The 27,497-nt window shown below is 34.9% G+C and overlaps 1 protein-coding gene across 3 annotated transcripts; it reads left to right on the top strand.

Annotated features, from left to right (window-relative positions):
• Positions 1 to 395: 395 nt before the first annotated feature.
• LOC126819187 (NAD-capped RNA hydrolase NUDT12) lies at positions 396 to 14,522 on the top strand. 3 transcript variants are annotated; one of them, XM_050547086.2, is made up of 8 exons: positions 856 to 1,008; positions 4,434 to 4,592; positions 5,823 to 6,109; positions 6,752 to 6,857; positions 9,296 to 9,948; positions 11,302 to 11,445; positions 12,054 to 12,205; positions 12,562 to 14,522. In XM_050547086.2, the coding sequence occupies exons 3-8, from the start codon at positions 5,833 to 5,835 to the stop codon at positions 12,718 to 12,720; spliced, it is 1,491 nt and encodes a 496-aa protein (XP_050403043.1). In that variant the 5' UTR covers positions 856 to 1,008; positions 4,434 to 4,592; positions 5,823 to 5,832; the 3' UTR covers positions 12,721 to 14,522. The 3 variants fall into 3 exon arrangements, with proteins under 3 accessions (XP_050403042.2, XP_050403043.1, XP_050403041.1); XM_050547085.2 differs by lacking the exons at positions 856 to 1,008; positions 4,434 to 4,592 and adding an exon at positions 396 to 414; XM_050547084.2 differs by lacking the exon at positions 4,434 to 4,592 and having other exon boundaries at positions 869 to 1,008.
• Positions 14,523 to 27,497: the final 12,975 nt, after the last annotated feature.

The raw sequence follows: 27,497 nt of genomic DNA, 5'->3' as shown, positions 1-27,497 counted from the left end.
CCCCTGCTTTCTTCGAAAGGCGGGGGACAATAAAAAAAAATGGATAATCGAGACTATGTTTTTTATCGTACCGACTTTAGTAATAATGATTGAGGCTTGACCCAAAATTCAATCACTAAATACTCAGTTCAGGGTGGATCAATTTGACTGAAATTTTCAACAAATTCCCTTTACATTATCTAGTTTTTAACATAGTGAGAACTACCAGCTCTTTATCTAATCCCCCATAATGTATCTTTAAATATTTACACATTTTGTGATCTTTTCAGTATTTTAGTATAGTTTCTTTCAGTTTATAAAATGTTTATGACTTATTTTCATGTAATTTTACTCAAGCTGTCCACATTGGGAAAGGGAGACAACTCCTGTAAAATTTCATGCAAGCCAAGGAAACATGTCCACGTCACCGACAATGTAATTTACTTCATTCAATATTGTTTTTCTATTTTCATACTGATCATGTTTAAATCAACCGTGCATTATCTATTTTTTTACAAATCTGGTGGTTATTGCTCTTTCCGATTTGGAAGCAAAAACCCTAAAAAGTACAGTACCCGGTACCGGTAGTAATAAAAAAGGCAAGTTTCCGTGGCGTTGTTAAAATGAAACTGTTAAAAACGAAGCATTTGTTTCTTTACTGACGACTTTTTTTTAAAGGCTGCTATCTAAATTTCCTTTCTGAAACATAGAGAGCTGCTGTCAACACTAATTTAATTGTTTATTTCCTTAGATATATCGATTCATATCAGTCTTACCCATTTTAGATTCTTTCTGCAGCATCTCTTCGATCGCTATCACACAATTTCAGGTCACTGTGGGCATGCGCAACGAATCGGGGTCATGTTTGATGTCAGTTCATTATCGGAATAATTGGTTACTCAATCCTGGATAAAATCTTGAAGAATAAGGACAGAGTTAAGAAATGACTCTTTAATTAACATTCCCATAGAACTGCATATTTATGCTTGTGAGAAGTTTGTTTAGATGCAGTTTAGCTGTTACCCGTAGGTTTGTATGCTTGAATGATGGCAAGATATATGACAAGAGAAGAAATGTCCAATGTCCACCTGAATGATCTGACAGGTGTATGATTCATGATTAATTCAGTATTCATTCCATTTTGACAGTAATGGGTAAAAAGAGCAGAGGCACTTTATCATTTAGAAAAGAAATAAGCTTATATATAGGCCTCTGCTAGCCTAAAGATAAGCTTCAGATGAGTAGGAGTAGTACTAGTAGGCATACTTTGGATGGCACAGAAAATGGTAGAAATGGTTCCACTACTGATGTCTTCCGCCTTACTCCAGCCACAGTAGTGGCTCGTCCTACAGTGTTCCTTTGCGCAAGTTTTTTAGTTAAATGACTACGAAAGGGTTACTAGCCTATAGCGCCCTTAATTTACACATAAACTGACCCAAAACTGTACTGCACATAGCTTAAAGGCTCAATACCACTCTTGTTGTAACTGAATAATATGTCCCAATCTTTATTCTGGTCAACAAATTGTACTATTTAGAATATTTCAATTAATTGATGATACAAATTTCATCTTAACACACCTTATTTAAAAATTTTGAAAAATTCAACATAATGGTTTGAAACGTCTTAACGTAAACCTTTTCAAATGAAACTTTGATTTAAAAATATTTTCGAACCCTCTGGACAAGTAAAATAGGATGTAATGGATAATTTACACAACAGGTAGGACATTTAAACATCTAGTACTTAGATAGAGATATTATTTTTTTTCTGGAGCTTTCAAGCCAGCAATAGTGTTATTGTCCCTTTAACATATAATATAATTACCTAATCCCATTGAAATAAAGTTGAAGCCTTACCGCATAATTATATGATTTGATGAAACCCAACTGCTACGCAAAATTTCTCGCCTACGTCCACCCAGTTAGACCACGTGTTGCAGAGGATGGGTATTAATTTTTAGCTCAGACGTGAACAAAAGTACCTTTGATTATTGACTATAGGCCCTATGTTGTTCAATAATCGGATATAATATAATGGGTGTCTTGCCGGTTTAACCTCACTTTCCCCACATTTGATTGTTTTGATGAAGGATTAGGAGGTTACTAGACTGTGGGTGTAGAACTATAGTCTGTTCTAATAAATTAGTATCACTGGTGTAAACTCCTCACTCTAATTATTGTTACTGGTGAACACTTCCCACTATCAGTAGATTGGGCAAATTGGTGAAATCAGTTTACTAATAAATTTACACCCAGCTCACCCATTCAATACCTCAACACTGTTATGAACTTTGTTGGACTGTGAATTGTCATGTTTATCAAACTGCTTATAAATATTTATACTATAAAAATGTATTTATTTATTTATTTATTTACTCATTTTAAGATATGCACTTACTATGTATTACTTATTATGATATATATATATATTTATTATATATTTGTACTTATTATATATTTATTGTCCCCCGCCTTTCGAAGAAAGCAGGGGACTATTAAAATGGGTTCGTCCGTCTGTCCGTCCGTCCGTCCGTCCGTCCGTCCATCTGTCCGTCACACTTTTTGGGACACAATAACTCTCCTTCTAATTGACCTAGAATGTTCAAACTTGGTGTAGGTGTTTATTAGGTCAATGCCTTGATGGAGTTCGAAGATGAGCATTTTCGGCTTAGGGTAAGCAGAGATAAGCAATTTGATTGGTTGATGCTTTGGGACACGATAACTTTAGTTCTAATTAAGTGAGAGAGATGAAACTTGGTGTATAGTTTCATTACATCGATACCTTGACTAAGTTCGATAATGAGCATTTTCTGCTCAGGGTAAGCAGAGCGATAAGCAATTTGATTGGCCGAGACTTTGGAACACAATAACCCTCCTTCTAATTGAGCTAGAATGTTCAAACTTGGTGTAGGTGTTTATTAGGTCAATGCCTTGATGGAGTGTGAAGATAAGCATTTTCTGCTTAGGATAAGCAAAGATAAGCAATTTGATTGGTTGATGCTTTGGGACACGATAACTTTAGTTCCAACTAAGTGAGAGTGATGAAACTTGGTGTATATTTTCATTACATCAATACCTTGACTAAGTTCGATGATGAGCATTTTTTGCTCAGGGTGAGCAGAGCGATAAGCAATTTGATTGGCCGAGACTTTGGACCACAATAACCCTCCTTCTAATTGAGCTAGAATGTTCAAACTTGGTGTAGGTGTTTATTAGGTCAATGCCTTCATGGAGTGTGAAGATAAGCATTTTCTGCTTAGGGTAAGCAAAGATAAGCAATTTGATTGGTTGATGCTTTGGGACACGATAACTTTAGTTCCAATTAAGTGAGAGTGATGAAACTTGGTGTATAGTTTCATTACATCAATACCTTGACTAAGTTCGATGATGAACATTTTCTGCTCAGGTTAAGCAGAGCTATAAGCAATTTGATTGGCCAAGACTTTGGAACACAATAACCCTCCTTCTAATTGAGCTAGAATGTTCAAACTTGGTGTAGGGGTTTATGAGGTCAATGCCTTGATGGAGTGCGAAGATCAGCATTTTCTTCTTAGGGTAAGCAGAGATAAGCAATTTGATTGGTTGATGCTTTGGGACACGATAACTTTAGTTCTAATTAAGTGAGAGTGATGAAACTTGGTGTATAGTTTCATTACATCAATACCTTGACTAAGTTCGATGATGAGAATTTTCTGTTTAAACTTGATGTAGATGTTCGTCTTGACTGAGTTCAACAACTCTTCTTCTAATTGAGGTAGAATGTTTAAACTTGATGTAGATGTTCGTCTTGACTGAGTTCAATGATTAACATATCGATCTAAATCTAAGCAGAGATAAGCAATTTCCTGCTTTGGGACAAGATAACTTTGATTCTATCTGATAGAGAGTGATGAAACTTAGTGTATAGTTGATAATCAGTTTGATTGCTTGATACTTTGGAAAAAAATAGATGTGCGATTAATTAATATGTGTCATCTATATATTTGGGGATTTCGGCGGGGGACATCAGCCTCACTGTTGGCTTGTTATATTATATATGTATTAATTTGTATATTATTAAAATTCTGGAAATGGTATAATATAAGAATCCATATTATATGTATTTTTTTACATGTAATCTTTTTCATTAATATTATTTAAATCATTTTGTTGAAGTGTCACAAACTTGTTACAGACTATACTTTAAACCCCCTTTGTTGATTAATTAGTCATGGCCTGGTGGACCCAGACTCTAAACAATAGATGTGGGGAAAGTGAGCTGTCCCGGTCTTGCCAACTGGATTTGGCAAATCTTTAACATTTATTATGATCCGATTAGTTTTAGATGAAGTAAGAATTTTTCGTCAAAAGTTAACAAAAATAAATGAATGAATAAAATGGGATTTTTGATAATTAATTTTATAATTAAATATTCCTCTTGCAATACCTCTTTAATGGTCTTGTCTATTTTAGCCTTACCCTTAACCTTTGTAAATAAAGATCTTTTAGTAGCTGGCTTGCTACGTGTGAAAGACTTCCTACAGTTACAACATTCATCCATTTTGGACAAAGTCTAAGTTTAGTTTCGATTTCAAAGACCAAAGACACATGATTCCTGTCATTGACATCTCAGTGAGTTCCGATATTCTCTGATAGTAGTCGAGTATAGTAGCAGGGCCTTATATGGAAAGCGATGGGCAGGGTTAACACGTCGTGATATTTGGTGAGATTAAAACTGGCCGGTGTCAGTGAGTTCCGATATTCTCTGATAGTAGTCGAGTATAGTAGCAGGGCCTTATATGGAAAGCGATGGGCAGGGTTAACACGTCGTGATATTTGGGGAGATTAAAACTGGCCGGTGTCATGGCGCTTTCACATTATAAGAAACATCGCTTTGAAAATGTAAAACGCATTACCACAAAGAAAAACAGTTCGGTAACTATTTTAGTGGTCCCCAATTCATTATTTGTGATAGAATTACTTATTTCAATACAAACTGTAATGATATGTGTTGACAATTGTGCGTTTGAATCTATTTGAACATGCGTAAGGAGTCTTAGACTGTATTAATTGTAGTGTTAAACACGATTTAATGATACATTTAACTGCAGCTAAGAAAATGGATGTCGGTAGCAGGCTACACATTGGTGTGCAGGTAAAAGAACCAGAATTCGAAATAAGAGTAGACCATGGCACCGCTGTCGGGTCAAATCTCACCCCTAGCACTCTGCATGGCATATATCCTGGTGGATGCAGAAAAGTACATTTTTGTAGGACGTTAAACCACATTTCATTTTCATGAAAATGTCATTTTAAAATATTGATCCTCATTAAAGCAGCTATAAGAGTTACTATGTACAATGTAACGTAGGTGTAAACACATTTAAAAATGAAATGAAATAGGTAAATAGAGTTTAAACACCTAGAATTTCACAACAACCAGCTTGTGCATGGAGTGCTTAATTCCCTCAAGTCCAAGTTCTTCAGTGAGTGATTGACTTCATAAATTAGACATTCAATTCTGTATAGGATGCAGCAATAATCTTCAAATTCTGTTATACGCTTGAAAAACAACAAAAAGCCAAAAGTTAAAGGCAAATTGTCCTTACAATTGCACAGACCTTTAAGACATGTTTATCTAAACACAACCTTATTGGATATTGATATTTACGTGTAACGAGGGGTGCAATAATTGAGAGAAAGATTAGGTCCTGTTTCTTTGTCAGTTTTTCCAAACCTTAAATTCTCTAGCAAATATTGTAATATTGTGTTTATTTTTGAAGCAGATCAAACCCATTATAAAATTGATGTTATTGTGTTGCAAGACATTGTAATTATTCTATGTTTACTTTTTAATTTTAGTTTTACAAGAATGTCTTCAGTAGATCAAGATGGTAAATTTCAAGAGGTGGTCAAGGACAATATAGCAGAGCCTGATTCTGTTATTGACTCTGAAATACCCACACAACCAGCTGTGATAGACATTAAATTACAAATGACCAACAGTTCCACAGAGAATCAGTTAGACCCAGACTTTATTAAATCTGATGTCACATCATTAGATAATTTAAACCAATTAGAAACGAGGTTATTTAAATATGCTGCTGCTGGTAATACAGAGGAAGTTACATCGATACTAAAGATAAAAGGTACAGTTTCTTAAATAAATACAGGTTTTGATATACTGTATATTCAGTTAAAGAAACTTAACTTTTTTGTAAACATTGTTATATCTATATTGGGCGAAAATGTTTTCCTGCCTTGATCTGCCTTGGTTGTCCTCCAGTCTGTGGAACAGTTAAACCTTGTTCTTTCAGTATTAACAGGACCAGTAAATATACATATGAAAAATTGGATGAAATGAATTAAAAAAATATGTTTCTGCCACTTCCAATTTACAATTTTGCAACTTCTTGTTCTGTAATCTTTAATCTAATGTGGTATTTTATAAGTTGATTTGATTAGCAGTCATTAATATTGTTGGAATATTCATGTAGAAATGGGTGGACCATCTCCTTTAAAGGGCCAATCTTGATTATATTTTGGAGAATAAAACTTCTTAATTTTGTATTAAAAGCCCTTATACATGTAGCTGAGCAACTAACTCAATCTACATGTTATGTTTTCAAACAACTTAAACCCATCAGCCTTAATCTGGTAATGGAGATCGGTATCCCAGAATAAATGTAAAAGTGACAATAAAAAAAATAAAATGTCTGTTAATAATAGCCATTTAAAACAGGAATTTAATAGATATTTACTGTTAATTATTTTGTTTTGTTTCTTTACAGGGGCTAATAAAAGTGTAAATTGGAAGAATGATAGAGGATGGACAGCATTGATGTTAGCTGCTAGAAATAATCATGTTGCTGTTGCAAAAATGCTGCTTGGTGAAGGGTAAGCGTCGTTCATTCGTTCCTGAAGTTTTACGTCCACTTCCACCAAGGGTGATATTGTCGACAAGTGTTTCCTAAGAAACTTGCCAGAGGAAGCCACAAAATAGGCTTGATCCAGCTTATCTGGGTAAGACCCAATGTTTTTGCAGGGAAGCACCCAAGGTGAATTTCATCCGAAGGAGAAGCTCCAGGTGTAAGAAAAGAAAAAATGGCGAGCGTGCACCACTTGGCCGGCTTTGCCATAAATGCTACAATCTTGGGTATGGTAGGTAAATTTAGGTTGGACTGTCAGCTGGGCCCTAGGGCCCCCCACCTGTCCGATCTAGGTTCAGGGATGCAAGCAATGTTCTCAGGGCTAAGCGTTGTCATGCTGTTGGCCTTGTGAAAAAAAATGAAAACGGTCCCCCAAAGAGCAGAAGGTTAAGCAAATGAGTTGACTTTTTATATGCACATGTTTTCATGTGGACGTATTATGCCGTCGCCCCTGTCTGTCCGGACGTCCGTCTACAATTTGAAATATAGGTCTATCTCCCCAAAATCTCGGTTCCTTTCGATAATGCCATGTAGCAGACCATAACTTCATGGCCACTGATTGTTCGAAAAATCACGTTTTAGCTTGTGTACACCTTAGAGGTCAAAATTCTCATCTGATTTTGATGAAACTTGAAATGCATGTTTATAACCCAAAGATCAATTTAAAAAATAAAACAAACATAATTTTTAAAGCTGCTGTAATAACCAAAAAAGTTAAATATTACTGCTATTCAGAATCGTCAATAATAGATTTTTACGGCTGTAATAGTTGATAGATGTGTAGAGAATTTCACGTGCGATAGTTATTTATAGACTCCAGCGCCGATTGTTATCGTACCGCGGGACTAGCCAGAAATCACTTCGATACAAGCCACTGAAGCATGCTCATAATCCGTGTTGAGGTCATTCTTTCAGTAGAGAAAATTTTCGCTGCACGGGGCTCCTTACCTATAGATAACTTGAACAGCTCAAGTTAGTGTCTGTTTACTGGTATGAAGGACAAGAAGTCAGTTAGATTATAATTATTTCTGATTATTGATTTATGGGCTATTACTCTTGATCAGTTTTTAGTGTCTTTTAACAAAAGAATAAATTTGCAACAACCTTTGTGAACTGCTGTTGGCATACGCTTCATTGCCTGACATCATATAATTCTCAGTGAAAAAGTCACCAGGTTATATTGTGGTCATAATTTCTGACCTTCAGTACAGTGAGTATTTTATTACACCTTCCAACGATCCAGAAACATTGGTTTATATTGCACCTCCCATTTTTTTTTTAGTATATTGACATGTATAAGGCCTCTTAATAGTACATGTAATTGCAGTTATAGTGCACCACACACAAACAAATATACAATTACAAGACAAATCTACGGACAAGACACAATATACCAACATCACATATATATATCAGATCAAGTGAATGGATCCGGGGGGGGGGGGGGGGGAGGGGTTGGAAGATCCATAAGCGTACACTGCGCTGTAGAGTCCCGGGCCTAAATGTCACCCTACTTACAACTTATTAAAGGAGAAGTTCAAGATTGCACATTGTATTAATACAAGTCACAAATGTCAAAAAATAAAGACATTGACTATTTATCTTGGAACTATTGTTTAAATAACATAACAGGTTTGCATAATTCAAAGGATATGTTGTGTGATAATTTGTACTTGACAAAGACTGGGTCACATGCCTTATGTCCAGGCTTGATTGTTAGCCAGAAATAAATTGTACTGTTTTGTAGCCAATCATAATACAACTAGCAGTAATCATTTATCTTTCTTCTAAAATTGTCACATAGTGACACAGGATTAGGATAATGTTTTCAATTGTCTTTCACATAGAATTAGTTTGTTTTATTCACTAAAATAAAACTATAGTCGGAAGGCTCAGTGATTGGGGTGGGGGGGCATCAAATGGGCACAAAACCCAACCCAACTTTTCTTTACTAAAATTTTGCATAGAATACGATGCTGACTGTTGAGGCATTTTTTTAAAAGATATTTGGGGTCAAAGGTCAAATGAGGTCATTTGTACTAAAAGTGAATGCACAGCCATTCTTTTATCATGAAAACATGCAGAAAATGATAGAAAATAATCACCCTTTCAATAAAAATGTAAACTTGCTAAATTCACCTTTGTGCTTTGTGACCTCGGCAGTTAAAAGGTCAAATTTTCCATTTTTGCACTAGGAAGATTTAAAGCAATAAATGTCAGCGTAAAAGTTGGGTCTGGTTTTGTGCCCATTTGATGGACACCCCACCCCTGCCCCCAACCCCCTCCAGTCTACTAGTAGGATATCCCCTTTTAGGGGTTTTGTCTACAACAAAAAATATGAATTAATGTTTGGTAAAAATGTTTTTAAAATTAGATTATTTTAATACTTTTCTATTACATTTACAGTACAGATGTGAATATTATGAATTCATCTGGTCAGACGGCTCTAGATGTTGCTACATTCTGGAATAATCAAGAAATAGTTGATCTGCTAACAGGAAAGTCAAGACTGGAAGAAAAACAGCAACTTTACAATTTCTTTTCCCAGAATCCCTTGTATCGTGCTTCAGAAAAAAGGAATGATAAGGCATGGCTTCAGAAGGTTCAGAAATTATCAACAACAAATTTTATTATCTTTTCTGAACTTAATGGTTTTGTGACTCCTGTGAAGAACGCAGGTAGTGAGAAGAAGAGATCAGGATTTAATCTGGGTTTATTTCAATACAAACATTTGGCGGAAATCTTAGCTAAAAAACCTCTAGTAGTATTTTTAGGCCTAGAAACTTGGGATCCTAAATCTGTTGCTTGGTTTGCTGTGGATGTTTCAGGAGAGGAAGAAAATTTATTTAAAAATGTACATGAAGATGGGCAATTTATCGAAGGCTTTCCATTGGCACTGCAGATGATGAAAACAGATGCAGGAATTTATGCCGAAGCAAGATCAATTTTAGCTTGGCATGATCGTTATCAGTTCTGTCCAACGTGTGGTTCTTCAACACTCATAGCTGAAGCGGGATATAAACGAGAGTGTGAGAACAAAGATTGTAGATCTCATAAAGGTAGGCAGATATATGGATATCAAGTGATGGCTGAAACATTTTTCTCCATGACAGTTGACAAGGATTATGTTCTTGCTCAAAAATAGTCTTTTCCCTAAAAACTATGTTTTGGTTCACATGTGTGGGTTAAGTCAGTCCAAGGTTCTTAATCCATTTTGAAACAAACCGGCCAGAATTGGGTCAAATGAGGTCCCAGTAGGAAATGGGTTTATTATGAGCTTCCATTCCCTTTAATATAACAAGACTTCAACAAAAATAATTCTTGGTAATTTTTTATGGAGAATGTCGTGCTTAACACAAAAATAACAACAAATCAGTACACCTGTTATAAGTAATCAGCAAGCTTGTTTTATCAAAATTACCGTTAAATGTGCTAATTAGGCTAATCAGATTATGAACCACATGGCCGTTTCTCACTAAGGTATGACTGTTGTAGTAGCCGACAAACAAGTTGACTTCTTAATTAACATGTAATAATTAACACGATGTAATTTAGACGAAAGTAGATTGATTTATGATACCATAGTGGCCAGTTCATTGTTTTACCAATCAGCTAGATTAAACAATCAATCGGTTAAAGCCGACAAAAAACAGCCGATTAAGAACACTGCAAAGGTCTCTTTAGTAACTTATGAATTCAATCATCAAATATTTTTTCATACAAGATTAACATTAATAAATTAAAGATACATTCCCGTGTACAAACTGGGTGATTTGATGATATATTTGGACTAAAAACATATTTAAACTAATTATTTATCATAATTTTGCTTCAAATCCTTCTCAAAACATTGTAATTGCCAAGGAATACCCTGTTATAAAAATCGGTCAAAAGCGGTCATGTTTGTGTCACGTGACTTACCTCTCTCGGTACCTACATGTATAGCAACGGGTGCGAAGTCGGAGGAGAATTCATTGTATACACAAGACGATGTTGTCTAATTAAATTCTCGCATTATTCACTGCCAGCGTCTTTTCCGTGATTTTTATCTCAGAAAGTGTTGTACGTCTAACTCTTCATAAAGTTTATCAACATGTACATCAAGCGCTAAATCTTCGCGTGCAACCTTCGATGTCAAGCGTGCAGTTATTCCTAATGGTCGGGCTGTCGATTAGGGGAACCCTTTACATTTTGTCCTGTATACGCTCCATGAGTGTTTTTCAGGGAATCCAGGTTTTTCAGGGAATCCAGTATTTTTCTAGTAAGATTGGATATCTCTACTTTCCATATATACCAAAATTGCCATACTTTTATTGGAAATAACCACCCAATAAATACTTTACTGGGAACCTATCTTTAATTTATTTGATAAATATTAGAATATTTTTAGTAAAATGAACATTTTATTACAGGAATTCATAATACCAATCACCCTCGTGTTGACCCATCAATGATAATGTTGGTTGTTTCCCCTGAAGGTAAAAGATGTCTGCTAGGTCGTAAGAAAAGTTTTCCCCCCAAGATGTATTCCTGTTTGGCTGGCTATCTGGAACCAGGTTTGTTATTAATCTTGTCTTGAAAGAAATCTATGTACAGAATAACCCAATTTGTGCGTCATGAAGTATTTGTCCTGGTGGTCTGAGACGAGCATGGTTTACAAGACAAGATTATACTTCCATATGGAAGACAATTACACATTACACACCACTATGGGTAATACTTCAATTTAATGAAATTACATGAGAGTATTCAATTCATATTCATGCACCAGACAACTGTCTACAGAAAAGGAATGAAGTTAGGGAGGGATATTGAAATGGGGTCTGATGGTTCGTCTGCCCCGATTTCATTTCCAGAGCATATCTCATAAACCGTTCAAGATATCTTTCTGAAACTTTGTACACACCTCTGTGCATTTTGCTAATTAGGAATTGACTTAGTTTTTGGTGTATAATTTTGTTTCCGGGGCATCTCATAAACCGTTCAAGATATCTTCATGAATCTTTGTACACACATCAACCCATTCCAGTAGTTGTGCCTTTTGCGAGGGCAAGGGATGGTGATGACTAATCATCTTGTTTTCATTGTATTATTTTACAGTGCATGTAATGTTTATAAATTAAAGTGCATTTAAATCTGCTCTTTCGGGATATATGTTATTTAGGTGAAAGTATTGAAGCAGCATGTCAACGTGAAGTAGAAGAGGAGAGTGGTATTAAAGTTGGTCATATAGAATATCATTCTAGTCAACCCTGGCCGTTTCCTGCTGTTATAATGTTAGGTTGTATAGCCCATGCTAAAACAGATAATATTAAGGTGAGATAACAATATAAAATATATATATATGCTATCTTTGATACAGTTATCCAGCAAATATTATCTTCAGACTTGAAATACTGCAGAGACTGCTGATATGAGATTCGGATGTAGTCAATGACACCTTTTCCCCGGATTGATTAAACTGAATTCTTTTTTAGAGATATTTTATTCACTATAATTGAATGGGAGAATGGGGAACAGGTAAAATGCCTATGTCAGGCCCGCCCTTGCTGTATACAAATGAAACAAGTATGTCAAGGTTGTAGCAGTAAAGCACATCTCGTAACACAATTCAAATATATGTATTTTCTGTATAATTTGTAAGCAATGTTGTATGTATTTTTTTATTTTAGATTGACCCAGAGGAGTTAGAAGATGTTAGATGGTTTACAAAACAAGATGTTCAGTCTATGGCCAATAGAACACATCCATTAGAATTCTTTTTCCCCCCAGCACAAGCTATTGCTCATCAACTTATCAAAACATGGATTAACCCGACTTCTAACCTTTAACCTGTTCACTCCTGAACCTGGTTTCATGGATCTTTTGTAATAACCCACATAAATATCCATCTATATTCACTGAATATAAAATATTGTATTAAGGGCATTATAACTGTGAAAATATTTGTAAATGTCTCTGTCATAATTGAAAGAGAAATGAGGTGCTATGATTGTTTGTAACTAGTGTTTCAATTAGTGTGTCTATGTGATCTATGCAATATTATTAATGAAATTTATGATTCCAGTTGTAAAGATTATGTTAATTGTAATAAACTAAATCATTTAATTTTGATTATGATAACAAGTAAACCAGTTAATACCAAGAATTCTGTGATTTTGCTATGTAGTTAATTTATCCTGTAATTTGCTCAAAAATACAACATTGTCAAACATCAGTTAGGGACTAAAGTCTGCCATTAAAGCTGCTTGACAAAACCATAACACCAATTTTGTTGTAATCAAATAATGGAATTGTCAAAAAATGAATTAAATTTTAGCACAATTGGATGGCAGGCAATTTACTCCCATAATGAGCATTGATGTATTTGGCCTTTATTACTTATATTAATAATTTTATAATCAGTGGATTCTTTACAAGATTTTCATATTTTATATATTTCCTTGTAGTTTATTAGTATTTATAATCTGATGATATCACATTAAGTAATTATAACTTTGTGTATTAGAAAGGTCTGTGTTGTTTGTCAGTATCATGGGCAGCCATATTTTACAGACCATCCTTTGTGTGCAAATGGGATATAATTCTAAAAACCTTTTTGTCTTACATTTTTTTCAACATATTTAGGTGTGAAAGTATTGGACACGTTGGTCCATGCCCCCCACTTCCACTTAAGTTGTCAAAAATGTTTTTTTGGTTTTTTTTAACAACACCCTTTTACGAAATTAATTGATGGCTATGGACGATAGTATAGAAATCTTGGTTTTTTTTCATATCTACAGCTAAGAAGTTTCATATTTTGTGCCTAAACCCCTATGCCCTTTTTGGGAAATCCTGGATAATGCCACTGATTGAGAAATTTCAGTGATTTGATTTTACTGCAGTGATATTCAGTTATTATACTGTATTTTGTTTTATATTGAACCTCAGGGTTTTATGTCTTTTATATACATGTATATTTGAATGTATAGTGATAATTACACCAATTGAATCAATCAAAGAGTGAGAAATATTGTGCAATGCTGTTAATGTTATAATTCTTGTTTTCTGATATATTTTTTATTGTTTAGTTGAATGATTTATACTTTTAGTGAATTTTAGTTGTTTAATTAAGTTTGTAACTATTTATTTAGATGTCTCTTAAGAGAGGATTTAGTGGGGGTACATTCAGCGCATACTCCCATCTGGATCCAGGTGGTGCACTTTAGAATCTGATTCTTATCTCAGATCACTGAATATGGCATTTCCGACTTCTAGTTTTCAAAATATGCCAGGGGAGGCTATTGTGCGCTTTGTGCCCGCCGCGTCTGCAGTCCAACCGGATAGTCTCTGGATCCGCCTTTGTCCCTGCCTTGAAAAAGAGTATCAAGAGCCCTGTGATATTGATTTTCAATCATTTTCATATAATTGATCATAAGATTGTATGTGATACTGGCCTAACCCTCTCAATTTTCTCCTGATGTGTGAAGTTTCAAGAGTTAATGATCGCCTTCATATTTTAAGGTTATATAACCCCAAACAAGTTGTTTGTTGGGTTGGGCAGGGGGATATCAGTCTCAATCCATTTCTTACTTTTTAAAGTAAATCACTAATCTGTTATTTGGCATATTCATGTATATTTGGTAAATAAATATTTATGATAAAAAAACCTGTCTGTTATTCATAGTCGAAGATCTTACAATCTACTTGGTTTAATGTAGATAACAGAGCAAGAGAAGGTGGGAGGGTCTACTATGGACTAGTGGAGAAAACATTATGAAAAATAAGATCTGGGAAATAGTGTTATGATCAGCAGTGACAGTATTACATTATCCATAATATATACATATAAATAAGAGAGGAGGGGATCAACATCCATTTGACACAAACTAGGTTATTTTGGCACTAACAAGGTACAATTTTATTTCAATATTTTGCTTGCAAGTAGGGGTCTAGTAGTGTGAGGAAACTGGGAAGACTCACAAATTGTTAATAATGAAAAACCAACTCCATGGCCAAGAGAATATTTACTGCTGATGAGTTTGGTATGATGCTTGGCGAAATCTTGACAATACATTAGCTGATCCTTCTTGATCAGAAGCATGTGCAGAAATATCTACTTCATTTCTTGTCATATACCCTAAACAAAAGGTTTATGGTAGATTTTCATTTTACTGGTGCTAGATTGGTTAAAATGGGTACTGGGGTTTTCTTTTGGAAATATAGTTTTGAGGAGCATTTCTTTTCAATTCTTAAAATGGAGTTACATCCCTTATGCTATACATTAATATATTATTCCAAAATCTTCATTTTGGAATTTCTGTTAGCAACTATCTTTGCATAATAGGGTATTCTGTATTTCCATTCTAGGGTTAAATATTTGCTGCTGTTTTCGGTATGTGACTATAAATGTGGAAGATTGCGTAACCGTGATGTAACGATTATTATACATTACAACTATTTTAGCACACAGAAAATATCGTAAAATACAACTATAAACATTTAGTTTTATTAATAAAAATTTACTATGGATCAGTTTGAATTCTTCTTAATTATTCGAAGTAGAGTTTTTCATAAGCCCATGATAGAAGTTTTCAAGTCCTGAATGGAATTATTTAAATTAATATTTGGCAAGGATGTTCATTAGGACAGGAACTCCATCGAAATTCAGGAAACGAGTTCGTTCCCACACCCCATTTGCATACAAATGTATGAAATCTTGTGAACACAGATTTTTTTTTAAATTAGCGAGATTGGTCATTGGGTGAAGAAGAACCGAATAACATTTTTTTTAATTTTGAATTTCAAATTACAAATTAGAAATGCTTTTAGCAGATTTATCTAAAAAAATATTGCATTTTTTTTTTTAAAACTTACCCAATGGGATTGGGTGGTAATGCTCTTTTAATGCATAGCCATTTTAGAGAATTACGGTATATACGAGAAATAGACCCCAATCATTATTTCAGAATATATTATTGCAAATAAAGACTTTTTAAAATTGAAGGTAAATCAGATTTATATTATAAACGACAATGACTTCAGCACAATACTATATCTTTGTACGATCTGAGAAATATCTTTCTCTAGGGTTAGGGTTCGGTTTATAAATTACATGTCAAACGGGAAGATCTGGTATCGTGCTTGACTTCATCAGTTGGCTGTCAATTTCGCACCATTTTATTTACCTTGACAGCCAATGACAGTTAGCAGACATTTCGAGCTGGATCGAAAAGGAAGTCGAGATGTAAAGTGGAATCGTGTATTTTCGATATTTAAAAAAAAATCTTTTTGATGTGACATACATTGACGTATGTTTTTTACAAAGCTACTTGCTATCGTATGGAGCAGATTGAAAGAGCAATTATGACCTTGTGGCTTTTATATAAACAGCTTTAGTCGAACCTATGTTTTTTTTTTTAAAAAAAAGCATAAATCATCCTGGACCAACTTTGGTAACGGTACCGTAAGTGATTTGATTTTTCATTTGCAATATATTACTGACTAATTTTATCCCCAATTAGAATTTGAAAAGAAATAGTGATTTTTATACGCCCAGGTTTTTATGTGGACGTATATATTGTCGTCGCCCCCGGACGTCCATCTGTCTGTCGATCCGTCCACAATTTGTTTGGGGACATTCTAGTTATAATTCTTATTCGATTTTGACGAAACTTGAAATATAGGTCTATCTCCCAAACCCCTGCTAGGTTCCTGTCGATTTTAGCATGTATCGGACCATAACTTGGATTATGGCCCTTGATTGTACAAAAAAATCACATTTTTAGCTTGTGGACACTTTAGAAGTCACAATTTTCATTCGATTTTGATGAAACTTGAAATGCATGTTTATAACCCAATGATCTTGGTTCCTTTTTCAATATTTGCACTTATTAGATCGCAACTTCCTGAAGTATGGCCTCTGATTGTACGAGAAAACCACGTTTTTAGCTGTGGTGCCTCAAGACTCTAGAGGTTACAATTTTTATCCGATTTAAAAAAACGTTTGAATATATCACCGTTACACCCTAATGACATTTGAGATTGAATTTCGTGTAAATCGGACCAAAACTGCCAGACAAAATGGTCGCTGTTCGTACACATATAGTGTAAAAATATGGTATATCAAAGTTATGGATCCTCTCTCTAGAGGCCACAATTTTGATCGGATGAAACTTTAAATTTATGTTTAAATCACAAAGATCTTGGTTCCTTTCGATAATCGCACATATTCGATTGTAACGTCTTGGATTGTGGCCCCTGATTGTTCAAAAAATCGCATTTTGTGTTCCCGCTATAAGTAACAATTTGTATTCAATTTTAAATAAACGTTTAAATATATCACTGTTACACGGCACGTCGAATTACCCAATAACACCCAATAACTGCCCAATAACACCCAATAACAGCCCAGTAACACCCAATAACTCCAAAATAACAACCAATAACTACAAAATGTTGACTTTGGAAACACAAAATAACAATTAAGTTGAATTTAAGAAGCATCGCTGCTTTGTGTCGAATCGGAGTTTCACGCTCACTCGCCTGAAGGGAGCTAGATAACTCGTATATGTGATTTTTGTTGACAAGAAATTAATAACTGCTCAATAACACCCAATAACTGCAAATTGTTGACTTTGGAAATACAAAATAACAATTTAGTTGAATTTAAAAGCCTCGCAACATTGAGCCCAAATCAGAGTTTTACGCTCACTCGCCTGAAGGGAGATAACTCGTGTATGTGATTTTTGTTTACAAGAAATTAATGTATGCTTTCGTTGCAATTCGTTTTAATTATACATGATAGGAAAAATCCCTGAGTTGAGTATCCTTGCGGATCATGTTTGAAAGAAACTCGCGATATTCAAAGCTTATATTGTGAAGTATGTCAACGTTGGTGCCATTCAGATTGTGAGAAAGTAGATACTACTCAGTTGAATTTTTTTCAATGTTTAAGTGAAGACTACATATGTAGGTCTTGCAGATCCAACTATGCTGGTTTTGATATTCAAATCGGAGTTTCACGCTCACTCGCCTGAAGGGAGATAACTTGTGTATGTGATTCCCCGGTTGTACCTGACAAGAAGTAGTGTCGTCTCTCCAGAATCGCGGGTTCTCTCTGGGTCATCACACTGGTAAAGACCCCACACACACACACACACACACACACACAAGAGAATTATTGAAATGACATAGTGGACGTTAAATCTCATCCCTCTATCTACATAACTAATACTCACGACAAAGTATTTTGTGTACGTTTTAATCCTTATATATCATTACATATCGTTAAATCAAAAATCTCTTTAACTAGTGCATTATAATATAAGATAGCCATCAAGCTATAAATAACTATTGCAACCCCTCCATGGGTATCGTCAGGCGGTGGCAATAACAGAAAGTTATTACAGATATCCCCGTCTAGTTATTTTTATATCAAGCCAAATTATACCATAATAGACTTTAAAAGAAATATTGTATCAATACAGATTACATAAGAATTGAAAAAGGAAATATAACATTAAATATAATGGGGTTTAAAATAAGTGAATACAGCAGGTGTAAAAATGTTCATTTTAACGGTTTCGTCGCCGACACAAAATTCTTCTTAACCTGCAACTATATTTTTTCATGCCGGTGTTCTTTGTGTAAGAACTCTCTGTCTGCAAGTGCACGCTGTCCTGTAAAAAATCGTCTGGGTATTTAATATCCGGAAAGCACACAAATTTATCCCCGTATCTGTTTTTCAATAATTTGTTAATGCGCTTCCTTTGTCTGTTATACTATTCAGGTTCTAACCCTGGCGCCTTTGAAAAATCCCCCCTTGTCAAAATTTCACCGACGTACACCGTCATTCCCGATTCTTCGAAAGATGTCACAATTGCACATATTCTCCTGTATATATCCATGGGTCATGATGTTGCGGTGATGTCATTACCACCTAAATGAACAAATCCCGTGTCCGCATTTGTTCTTATTGCACTGTCTAGCAACTGACTGTCCATTCTGTCAGTTCTTAAACCTCCCTTGCCACGAAATATGCTGACTCCTGGTACACCCATGTCCCCACTACAATATCTCCTAAGTCTGACGATAAAACTGCTACCAAATAAAACTGCAACTGCCATAGTACTTTGAAGATATCTTTAGTCAATAAAGGTCCTTTAACATCTGCTTCTGCTTTTTTTAGCGTCTGCTTCCACTGAGGTAATATCCACTTTTAACCCCCTTCTGTTATATATAGGCCCTTCATGTAAATAAAGTAATTGAGCAAAACGTGTCAATTATGATTGAAGCCAGCTAAGGTTGTTGTTTATTACAAATACGCCGGCTATGTTGTTCTTGTTGTTTATTACAAAACGCCGGCTATGATTATCAATCCACCTGTATACAACTAAATTGTTATTTTGTATTTCCAAAGTCAACAATTTGGTGTTATTGGACAGTTATTGGGTGTTATTGAGCAGTTATTAATTTCTTGTCAACAAAAATCACATATACGAGTTATCTCCCTTCAGGCGAGTGAGCGTGAAACTCTGATTTGGACACAAAGCAGCGATGTTTCTTAAATTCAACTAAATTGTTATTTTGTGTTTCCAAAGTCAACATTTTGTAGTTATTGGTTGTTATTTTGGAGTTATTGGGTGTTACTGGGCCGTTATTGGGTGTTATTGGGCAGTTATTGGGTGTTATCGGGTGTTATTGGGCAGTTATTGGGTGTTATTGGGTAATTCGACGCGCCCCTGTTACACATCGATAAAGGTCTAGTTCGAATTTCGTAAAAATCTGACCGAAACTGTCGGACAAAATGTCCACTCCTTGTATGCAAATAATGTAAAAGTATGTAATACCAAGGTTGTGGACATTCTAGAAGTCACAATTTTTATCCGATTTTGATGAAACTGGAAAAAATCGGTGCCCATTGGTTGGACGCAATACAAAGTCAACAAGATTGACGGGCCACCCAACCAATGTCACTCACCAATTATGTCGTTATATATGAGGTGCCTACCAAATGGCGAGGCGCTTCATAATGTATCACACGATTAACACCATAATGTGATTGATGGGGCGCCCAAAACGGCGTGATCTGTGGCATGCCTTATACCAGAGGGGTGCCCATAATGACATGATTGGTGGGGCGCCTTGATCGTCAGTCCACACATCACATAATGCATAATGCCGAGTGACATGATCAATGGGGCCGCTCCCAAAATGGCATGATTGGTGGGGTGCCACATGTCGGAGGGGCACGCATAATACCAAGATTGGTGGGCCGCCAAGGACGAGATCTTGGGCGTCCAACCAAGAAACCGACCCCATACTGACGTCTGAAGAAATCTACCATAAGAAAACCAACTGGAGATTGTAGGAAATTTTCAAGGTCAAATTTGATAATTGCGCATTTCAGACTGTAACTTCTTGCATTATGCCCCCTCATTGTACGAAAAATCGTGGGTTAGTTTTAGCTTGCTCTTTATCCATCTCTTGCAAAATGTGGGTGTATCTTGCCTGGCAGCCACAGGTTTTTATTGGACTGCTTTGAAAATAGATAGATTTCGATTGAATGTTTTTCTCACATAATAATATATAAACATCAGAATATATATGAGATGCATTTAGAAAATGTGTCTAACATAATAATATGTCTTATCTTTTTTTATGTTGTGAAATTCAGAATATGGCCTATATATTTAGAATTTAATTTTAGATTAATACCGGTATCCTAAAAATAGCATTTTTGTCCCCCGCCTTTCGAAGAAAGCAGGGGACTATTAAAATGGGTTCGTCCGTCTGTCTGTCCGTCTGTCTGTCCGTCTGTCTGTCCGTCTGTCCGTCCGTCTGTCTGTCCGTCACACTTTTTGGGACACAATAACTCTCTTCCTAATTGAGCTAGAATGTTCAAACTTGGTGTATGTGTTTATTAGGTCATTGCCTTGATGGAGTTCGAAGATGAGCATTTTCCGCTTAGGGTAAGCAGAGATAAGCAATTTGATTGGTTGATGCTTTGGGACACGATAACTCTCTTCCTAATTGGGCTAGAATGTTCAAACTTGGTGTATGTGTTGATTAGGTCAATGCCTTGATGGAGTTCGAAGATGAGCATTTTCCGCTTAGGGTAAGCAGAGATATTTGATTGGTTGATGCTTTGGGACACGATAACTCTCTTCCTAATTGGGCTAGAATGTTCAAACTTGGTGTATGTGTTGATTAGGTCAATGCCTTGATGGAGTTCGAAGATGAGCATTTTCCGCTTAGGGTAAGCAGAGATAAGCAATTTGATTGGTTGATGCTTTGGGACACGATAACTTTTAATTGAGCTAGAATGTTCAAACTTGGTGTATGTGTTTATTAGGTCAATGCCTTGATGGAGTTCGAAGATGAGCATTTTCCGCTTAGGGTAAGCAGAGATAAGCAATTTGATTGGTTGATACTTTGGGGCACGATAACTCTCTTCCTAATTGAGCTAGAATGTTCAAACTTGGTGTATGTGTTGATTAGGTCAATGCCTTGATGGAGTTCGAAGATGAGCATTTTCCGCTTAGGGTAAGCAGAGATAAGCAATTTGATTGGTTGATGCTTTGGGACACGATAACTTTAGTTCTAATTAAGTGAGATTGATGAAACTTGGTGTATAGTTTCATTACAGTAATACCTTGACTAAGTTTGATAATGAGCACCCAGTTGTGCAAACGAAACGTCTTTATACAAACTTTTCCTTTTTATAAGCTCGTTTATATAGTTTATGCTTTAGTTCTTGAAGAAGCTTTCCAATGTATTACCCCTGTAATTCCTCCTCTTTTATCTGTACAATATTTTCGAAAAAAATGAAACGAAATCCACTTATGTATACATTTAGGTTACATTATAGCCTACATGTCCCGACTCAACTTGCCACATTACATGTCATAATATTATAACCAGGTATTGATAAAAGCATCAATTGAGCAATTCCAATACAATCCAATACAATGAATATAGGCAAGGTAAATAAACAAATAAATGGAAAAAACAAATTGAAAAAGAAACTATTATAAATTAATTAAATATGTAGTATGCAATAATGAATTGACATTTAATGACAGAAAGAAAACAGTGAACTTTGCACAACTTGCAGCAAGATGGAAAATAGACCCGTTGATACAACCAAACTCTAGATCTGTAGGCATAGAGCATGTTTTCCCCTTAATATGCTATAATTATTCCATCAAAAATATTGTATGCTTAGACTATAAGTAAAGATATACTGTTTGATTGTTCAATACTTTGTAAAAGATAATTTGTGATAAATTTATATGTGTCCTCTAATTATTTTCCTATTTCGGCGGGGGACATCAGCCTCACTGTTGGCTTGTTTTATTTATTAACATAACATCTAGAGTGCCATTCACAATCTCACCTCACAATGACTGTCAACAAAATACTAATATATGGTTAAACAGACCCTAAACTTAAAGGACAATATTCGCCTATGTATCTTATCACCCGTCACTTCAGTCAGTTATTTAGAAGGATAACTTGTGTTTTCCTTTCGCGTTCGTCACTTCCGATTGTTGAAACATTGATTACGCATCCATCGTAGCAATGATCTCTGTGATAAAATAATATTTGGAACGTGTTTAACCAGTTCTATCACATATGTGATAATGACAGGCACCAATATTGTCCTTTAACATAGATATCTTTAGTAGAGTTGGACGTAACATAGATTTTAAGAATCAGGAAGTGACACAATAAAGAAAAGCAGTTATTGTTACTGACGGAATAATAACAGACACACAAATGATTTTGAGCTCACCAATAACTCCTGTGAAGACGAAGAGCAGTTATAGGAGACTTCATAAGAAGAACAGAGATTACCATGAGATCAGAAAAAGCTGTCAGTCCATCAGCCATTTTTCATTGATTCTCTGCTTACATTTTAAACCATATATATAGTACCAGAAAAGGGCCAGACAGTACAATTTAGTAAGGAATTTAAAACAAAACATGGAGATATGAAAACAAATCAGCATCGATGTTGGGAATAAAATATATTTCAAATACTGTTAGATAAACAAACATACAGATAATATAGCGTCATGAAATCAATACAAATCAATCTAGACTTCAGGTGGCCATTACTTAAAATTATTGGTCATCTGAATAACTAGCTTTGGATTATGCCTGTATTCTGGCCTTTAAGAAATATCAAATCTGCCGTCGACATATACATATAAATGTAGCTCAAAATGATTGGACCTCGTTTTTTGTCCTTCAGAAAGATTAGATACACTTTAGTTGTCAATCATACATATGCCACCTTGGACAAGTGAAGGCCAGACTTGAAAAATCCATGAATGTTCTCCTTCAGTGCAGTGACTTCTCGACTACCACAGTGTCATCACTTTAAAAAGAGATAAAAGAGACCCTAATGAGTCTTGGGCTCATGCCAAGGTCATGATTTACTTTGCTGACCCCCTGTATAAAACTCATTCCCTTAACGCCTTATCAAATGATCATAACCAATGAGATCTAATTCGTATTTAGACAGCAAGATATATTCAACATGGTATTGCGTAATTCAGAATACAATTATTGTATGGTAAATAATTTATGTTCCATTCTCATGTGTAGGTGGTCATTTCTGTTTCTCAGAATACAGTCTGATGATTATCTCTTAAAGGGACAATAACACTCTTGCTGGCTTTTACTTGTCCAGAGGGTTCAGAAATATTTTCAAATCCAATTGACATTTGAAAAGCTTAACACTGGCTTTTCAAATCATTTAGTTGAATTTTTCCAATTTTTTAAAATTAGGTGTGTTAAGATGAAATTTGTTTCATCAATTAATTGGAATATTGTAAAATAGTACAATTTGTGGACCAGAATAAAGATTGGGACATATTATTCAGTTACAACAAGAGTGGTATTGAGCCTTAAAACCATTCAAAACTATGTTAAATAAGAAATTCATTCAATCCATCTCTTAAAATATATACAGGGTAGTTAGGCTATTCATATTCAATGTCTTATAGTTTTATAATAGGACAAAGCTTAAAAGATTACATTACAATTTATACAGTCTCTTTATAATAATAAGTCGATTTATATAGTTTTTAATTGTGCTTTGAACGAGTTAAGTGATGAGCATGATTTTAGGTTTTTGGATTGATTATTCCACTTTGTTGTTGCAAGTGCACTGACTGAATGAGATCCAAATGAAACCAGATTGTATTTAGGAACGACAAGATTGCTTTATGAACATGATCTTTGTTTTTTTGAACTAGCTTTAAAAAGTAGAAAACTACGTACTTAAAGACAAATGCCAAAAATGGTGATAATGCAGCAGTAATGAAACTAAAAGCATTGTGCCCCTCACCCCCACCCCAAGGTGCCACCTGGTACAACCCCCATCCCACCACAAAGTGCCACCTGGAACAACCCCCCACCCAACCCCCAGGTATGCTTATGTACATGCTTAAAATGATTACACTCTAATTGTTTGTATCTGTTGTACCTGTGCAGCAGGACATAGATATGATAGCATGTTTAAAACTTGCCTTCTTTCTGTTCTAATGTTTACTTTTAATGCTTGTGATGCGATACTGGACAAAGTTCTTGATTAAATTTCTTAAATCAAGGAGGGAACATATGGTTTAATTTTATTTCAATAATTCGCTTGCGCTTAGGGGTCTTTAGCTGTAGGAGGACCCGGAGAAAACCCACGAGATTGGACAGGCGATCCTACTCCTTTTTACATACAAGCAGGGAATCAAAACCATGGTACTTGATTCAATGACAGACCTTATGTGGTCTAACACACATTAAACCATTCGGCCAACCCCCCCCCCCCCCCCCCCCCCCGCAAGTTCAGATAAAAGATATATTTTAGATAACCTTTACCAGAAACCTGCATGTTAACATCTATATGTATCTTTGTTTATTTATCTGCTTGTCTTTTAGGGGCATGACAAGATAATTGGTGTGAAATGTCATTTAGTAAACGACAACTGAAGCACCGGTTCTGTCAGAAATTAAATGTAATTAGAATGCATTCAAATATGTGCTTAATTAAACTTTCAAGCAATTACCCAAAGAACCTCATGCTTGTGATGATCAAATAAAGGTTTGGCTGATTGGCAAAAGATATATCTGGCAAAAGTATAAGCAAATGCAAAAGCAAAGAAACAAACAAAAATTAGAATGTAGAATGATTGATAGTACACAAATTTAAACCACAAAGCTATTAAATAAAATGAAGTTTAAAAAATCTTTAAAAGTATTAGAAAATTCAATGTGAAAGAAGTGTTTCTGAAAAAATAAAAAATTGGATTTTATTTTAATATGCCTACACCTATACTTAATTAAATTTAATTGATATTCTTTATTATCATTTATTGTTCAATTTTTACATGCTCAGTAGACAGCAGAATATTCTGGTTATGTGATTAATACACCCACATATAATGTTCGGATGACAATTCTCCACCATGGTTCATAAGATTATATTGAATTGTCTGTGTATAAAAGTAAATGTCATTATTAATATTTTAAAGTTGATATTCTTGTTGTAGTTTCTATCTTGGGTGTCTATCTTTGGTGTATATTTTATTGTTTACCAGTATTCGACATTAACAGATTGTTGCAAAGCCGAGAAAAAACCTTGAATTATAGAAACGCGATTGTGGTGTGACTTTCTCTTGTGAAAAATAAATTATTAATGTGGACATGAGATAATGGAGAGTATGAGGTTGTAATCAGTAGAATAATAAGTGCTAACACCCTACCCAAATTACATCGTAAATAATTGATAATTTCATCTTCAGTTCTGTTCCTCAATCTACACATTGCTCACCCACACCATAAACTACCATCTTGACTGTGTCTTGACATGATTTTAAACAGTTGTTTTCATTTCTAGTACTTTGATATTATTATGATGCATACTCATTTGTATATTAAATATTAATTTGGATATTATCCTGCACAAAGAAGTAAAGGAAATTATTTCCTTTTGTTAATTGGTTGTTTGATTTGGAAATGAATAAACTGGATTATAAAGAAATAATGAAGACATTTCTGATGATTTAGTATGTGGGCTCAACCCACTCAACATATACAATTATTGAGAGAGAGAGAGAGAGAGAGAGAGAGCAGAGAGAGAGATGGGGTTTAAAGTCTACTCCACACAAACTAGGTCATTGTTAAATTTTATTTCAATAATTTGCTTGTGCATAGGGGTCTTAAGCAGTGGAAGGACCCAGAGAAAAACAAGGTTGGACAGGCGACCCTACTCCTTGTTAGGTACAACAGACCGTATGATACAATGTACACATGCTATGCTAGCCATTCAGCCATCCAACCCGCCAACAATTATTGATACACAAGGTCTATATGACTTGTATCTTAAAGGAGCAGTCCCAATTATTTTGAGTGTTCAATAAAACTGGTGAAAGACTCTTGTCTTGTACAACTGTCTGAAGCTTTGTGATACTTTTTCGTGGAAATACAAACTTTAGTTTCCATGTCGGGTTAGCGATGAGACCGTGAATTCCACGCTGTGTAAATGTGTCTATATACTAAGTTATAGTGGTAGTTGATTGTTAAAGAAGGAGATTCCTTTATGAATTACACATAACCTCATCAAATGGCTGAATATTAATAATAATAATAATAACTAGACCTGCCAGGCAGATATGAAAGTGTTTATATTCATGGTCACAGGTCATGCATTTTATCAAGAATGTCGAAAAAGAATTATTCAGATCGGGCAAAAATTCGCTGAATTATAACGAGAAACATTTCAACTGGGAAAAATTCCCAATAGATGTTACGGATTAAATTGGCCAAAAACTGACGAGGTCATAATGGCCAGGCATCACTTCCCATCAGATGTTATTGATTTTGCCCAGAATCTTAACCCAAAAAGAATTATTAACTAAGTTATAACTGTAAAAATTTCAACTGGGCAAAATTTCCCGTTCTAACAGAACCTTTGGTTACAAACCGATTCTGATAAAACTTGCAAAATAGGCACCAAATGACCTACTTAAATGTTGATTTAAAAGTTTTTGAAAATTAAGGAAAAAAATATCCTGTAAACAACTTTGTTGGCACAAAAAACTTCAAAATTTCAATGTATCAAAAATTCAAACCTGAGCCAGGCTATCCAGAAATTTATTAATTTCGGAAATAGGAGAGGAATTCAAGAAACGGCGGCCTATTCTGATTATTTCCAAGCTGTTAATTAATATGAATTTTTCACACGTAAAAAACTTTATCGGCACCAAAAACGTCAAAGTGAAAATTAAAAATTTTCAAATTTTCAAATATCAAACATTCGACCCTGATCCAGACTATCCAGAAATGTATTAATTTCGGAGATAGGAGACAAATTTACAAAACAACAGTCTATTCCAATTATTTCCAAGCCGTTGATGCGAACTTTCCACTCGTAAACATCTTTGTCAGTACGAAAAATGTCAAAGTGGAAATTCGAAATAGGTTACGAATTCTCGAAACTTTCGCCTATTGTGTTTATTCTCAAGGCCGTTAATGTGTTTTTTTCACTATTTTTCATATTGAATTCAAAATGGTGACCATCTGTAAGTAAAATATTGCAAAAGCCTTAGGGTTTTTCACATTT

This window comes from Patella vulgata, chromosome 4, assembly GCF_932274485.2.
Source record: "Patella vulgata chromosome 4, xgPatVulg1.2, whole genome shotgun sequence".
NCBI classification, from domain to species: domain Eukaryota; kingdom Metazoa; phylum Mollusca; class Gastropoda; family Patellidae; genus Patella; species Patella vulgata.
This window is presented reverse-complemented; position numbering and strand designations above follow the sequence as displayed.

Excerpts from the sequence above, each read along its gene's own strand:
- LOC126819187 (XM_050547084.2), top strand. The coding sequence starts at position 962 with ATGCTTGTGAGAAGTTTGTTTAGATGCAGTTTAGCTGTTACCCGTAG. Across the intron at positions 6,858-9,295 it reads AAAATGCTGCTTGGTGAAGG|TACAGATGTGAATATTATGA; the intron begins GTAAGCGTCGTT and ends TTACATTTACAG. Across the intron at positions 9,949-11,301 it reads AGATTGTAGATCTCATAAAG|GAATTCATAATACCAATCAC; the intron begins GTAGGCAGATAT and ends ATTTTATTACAG.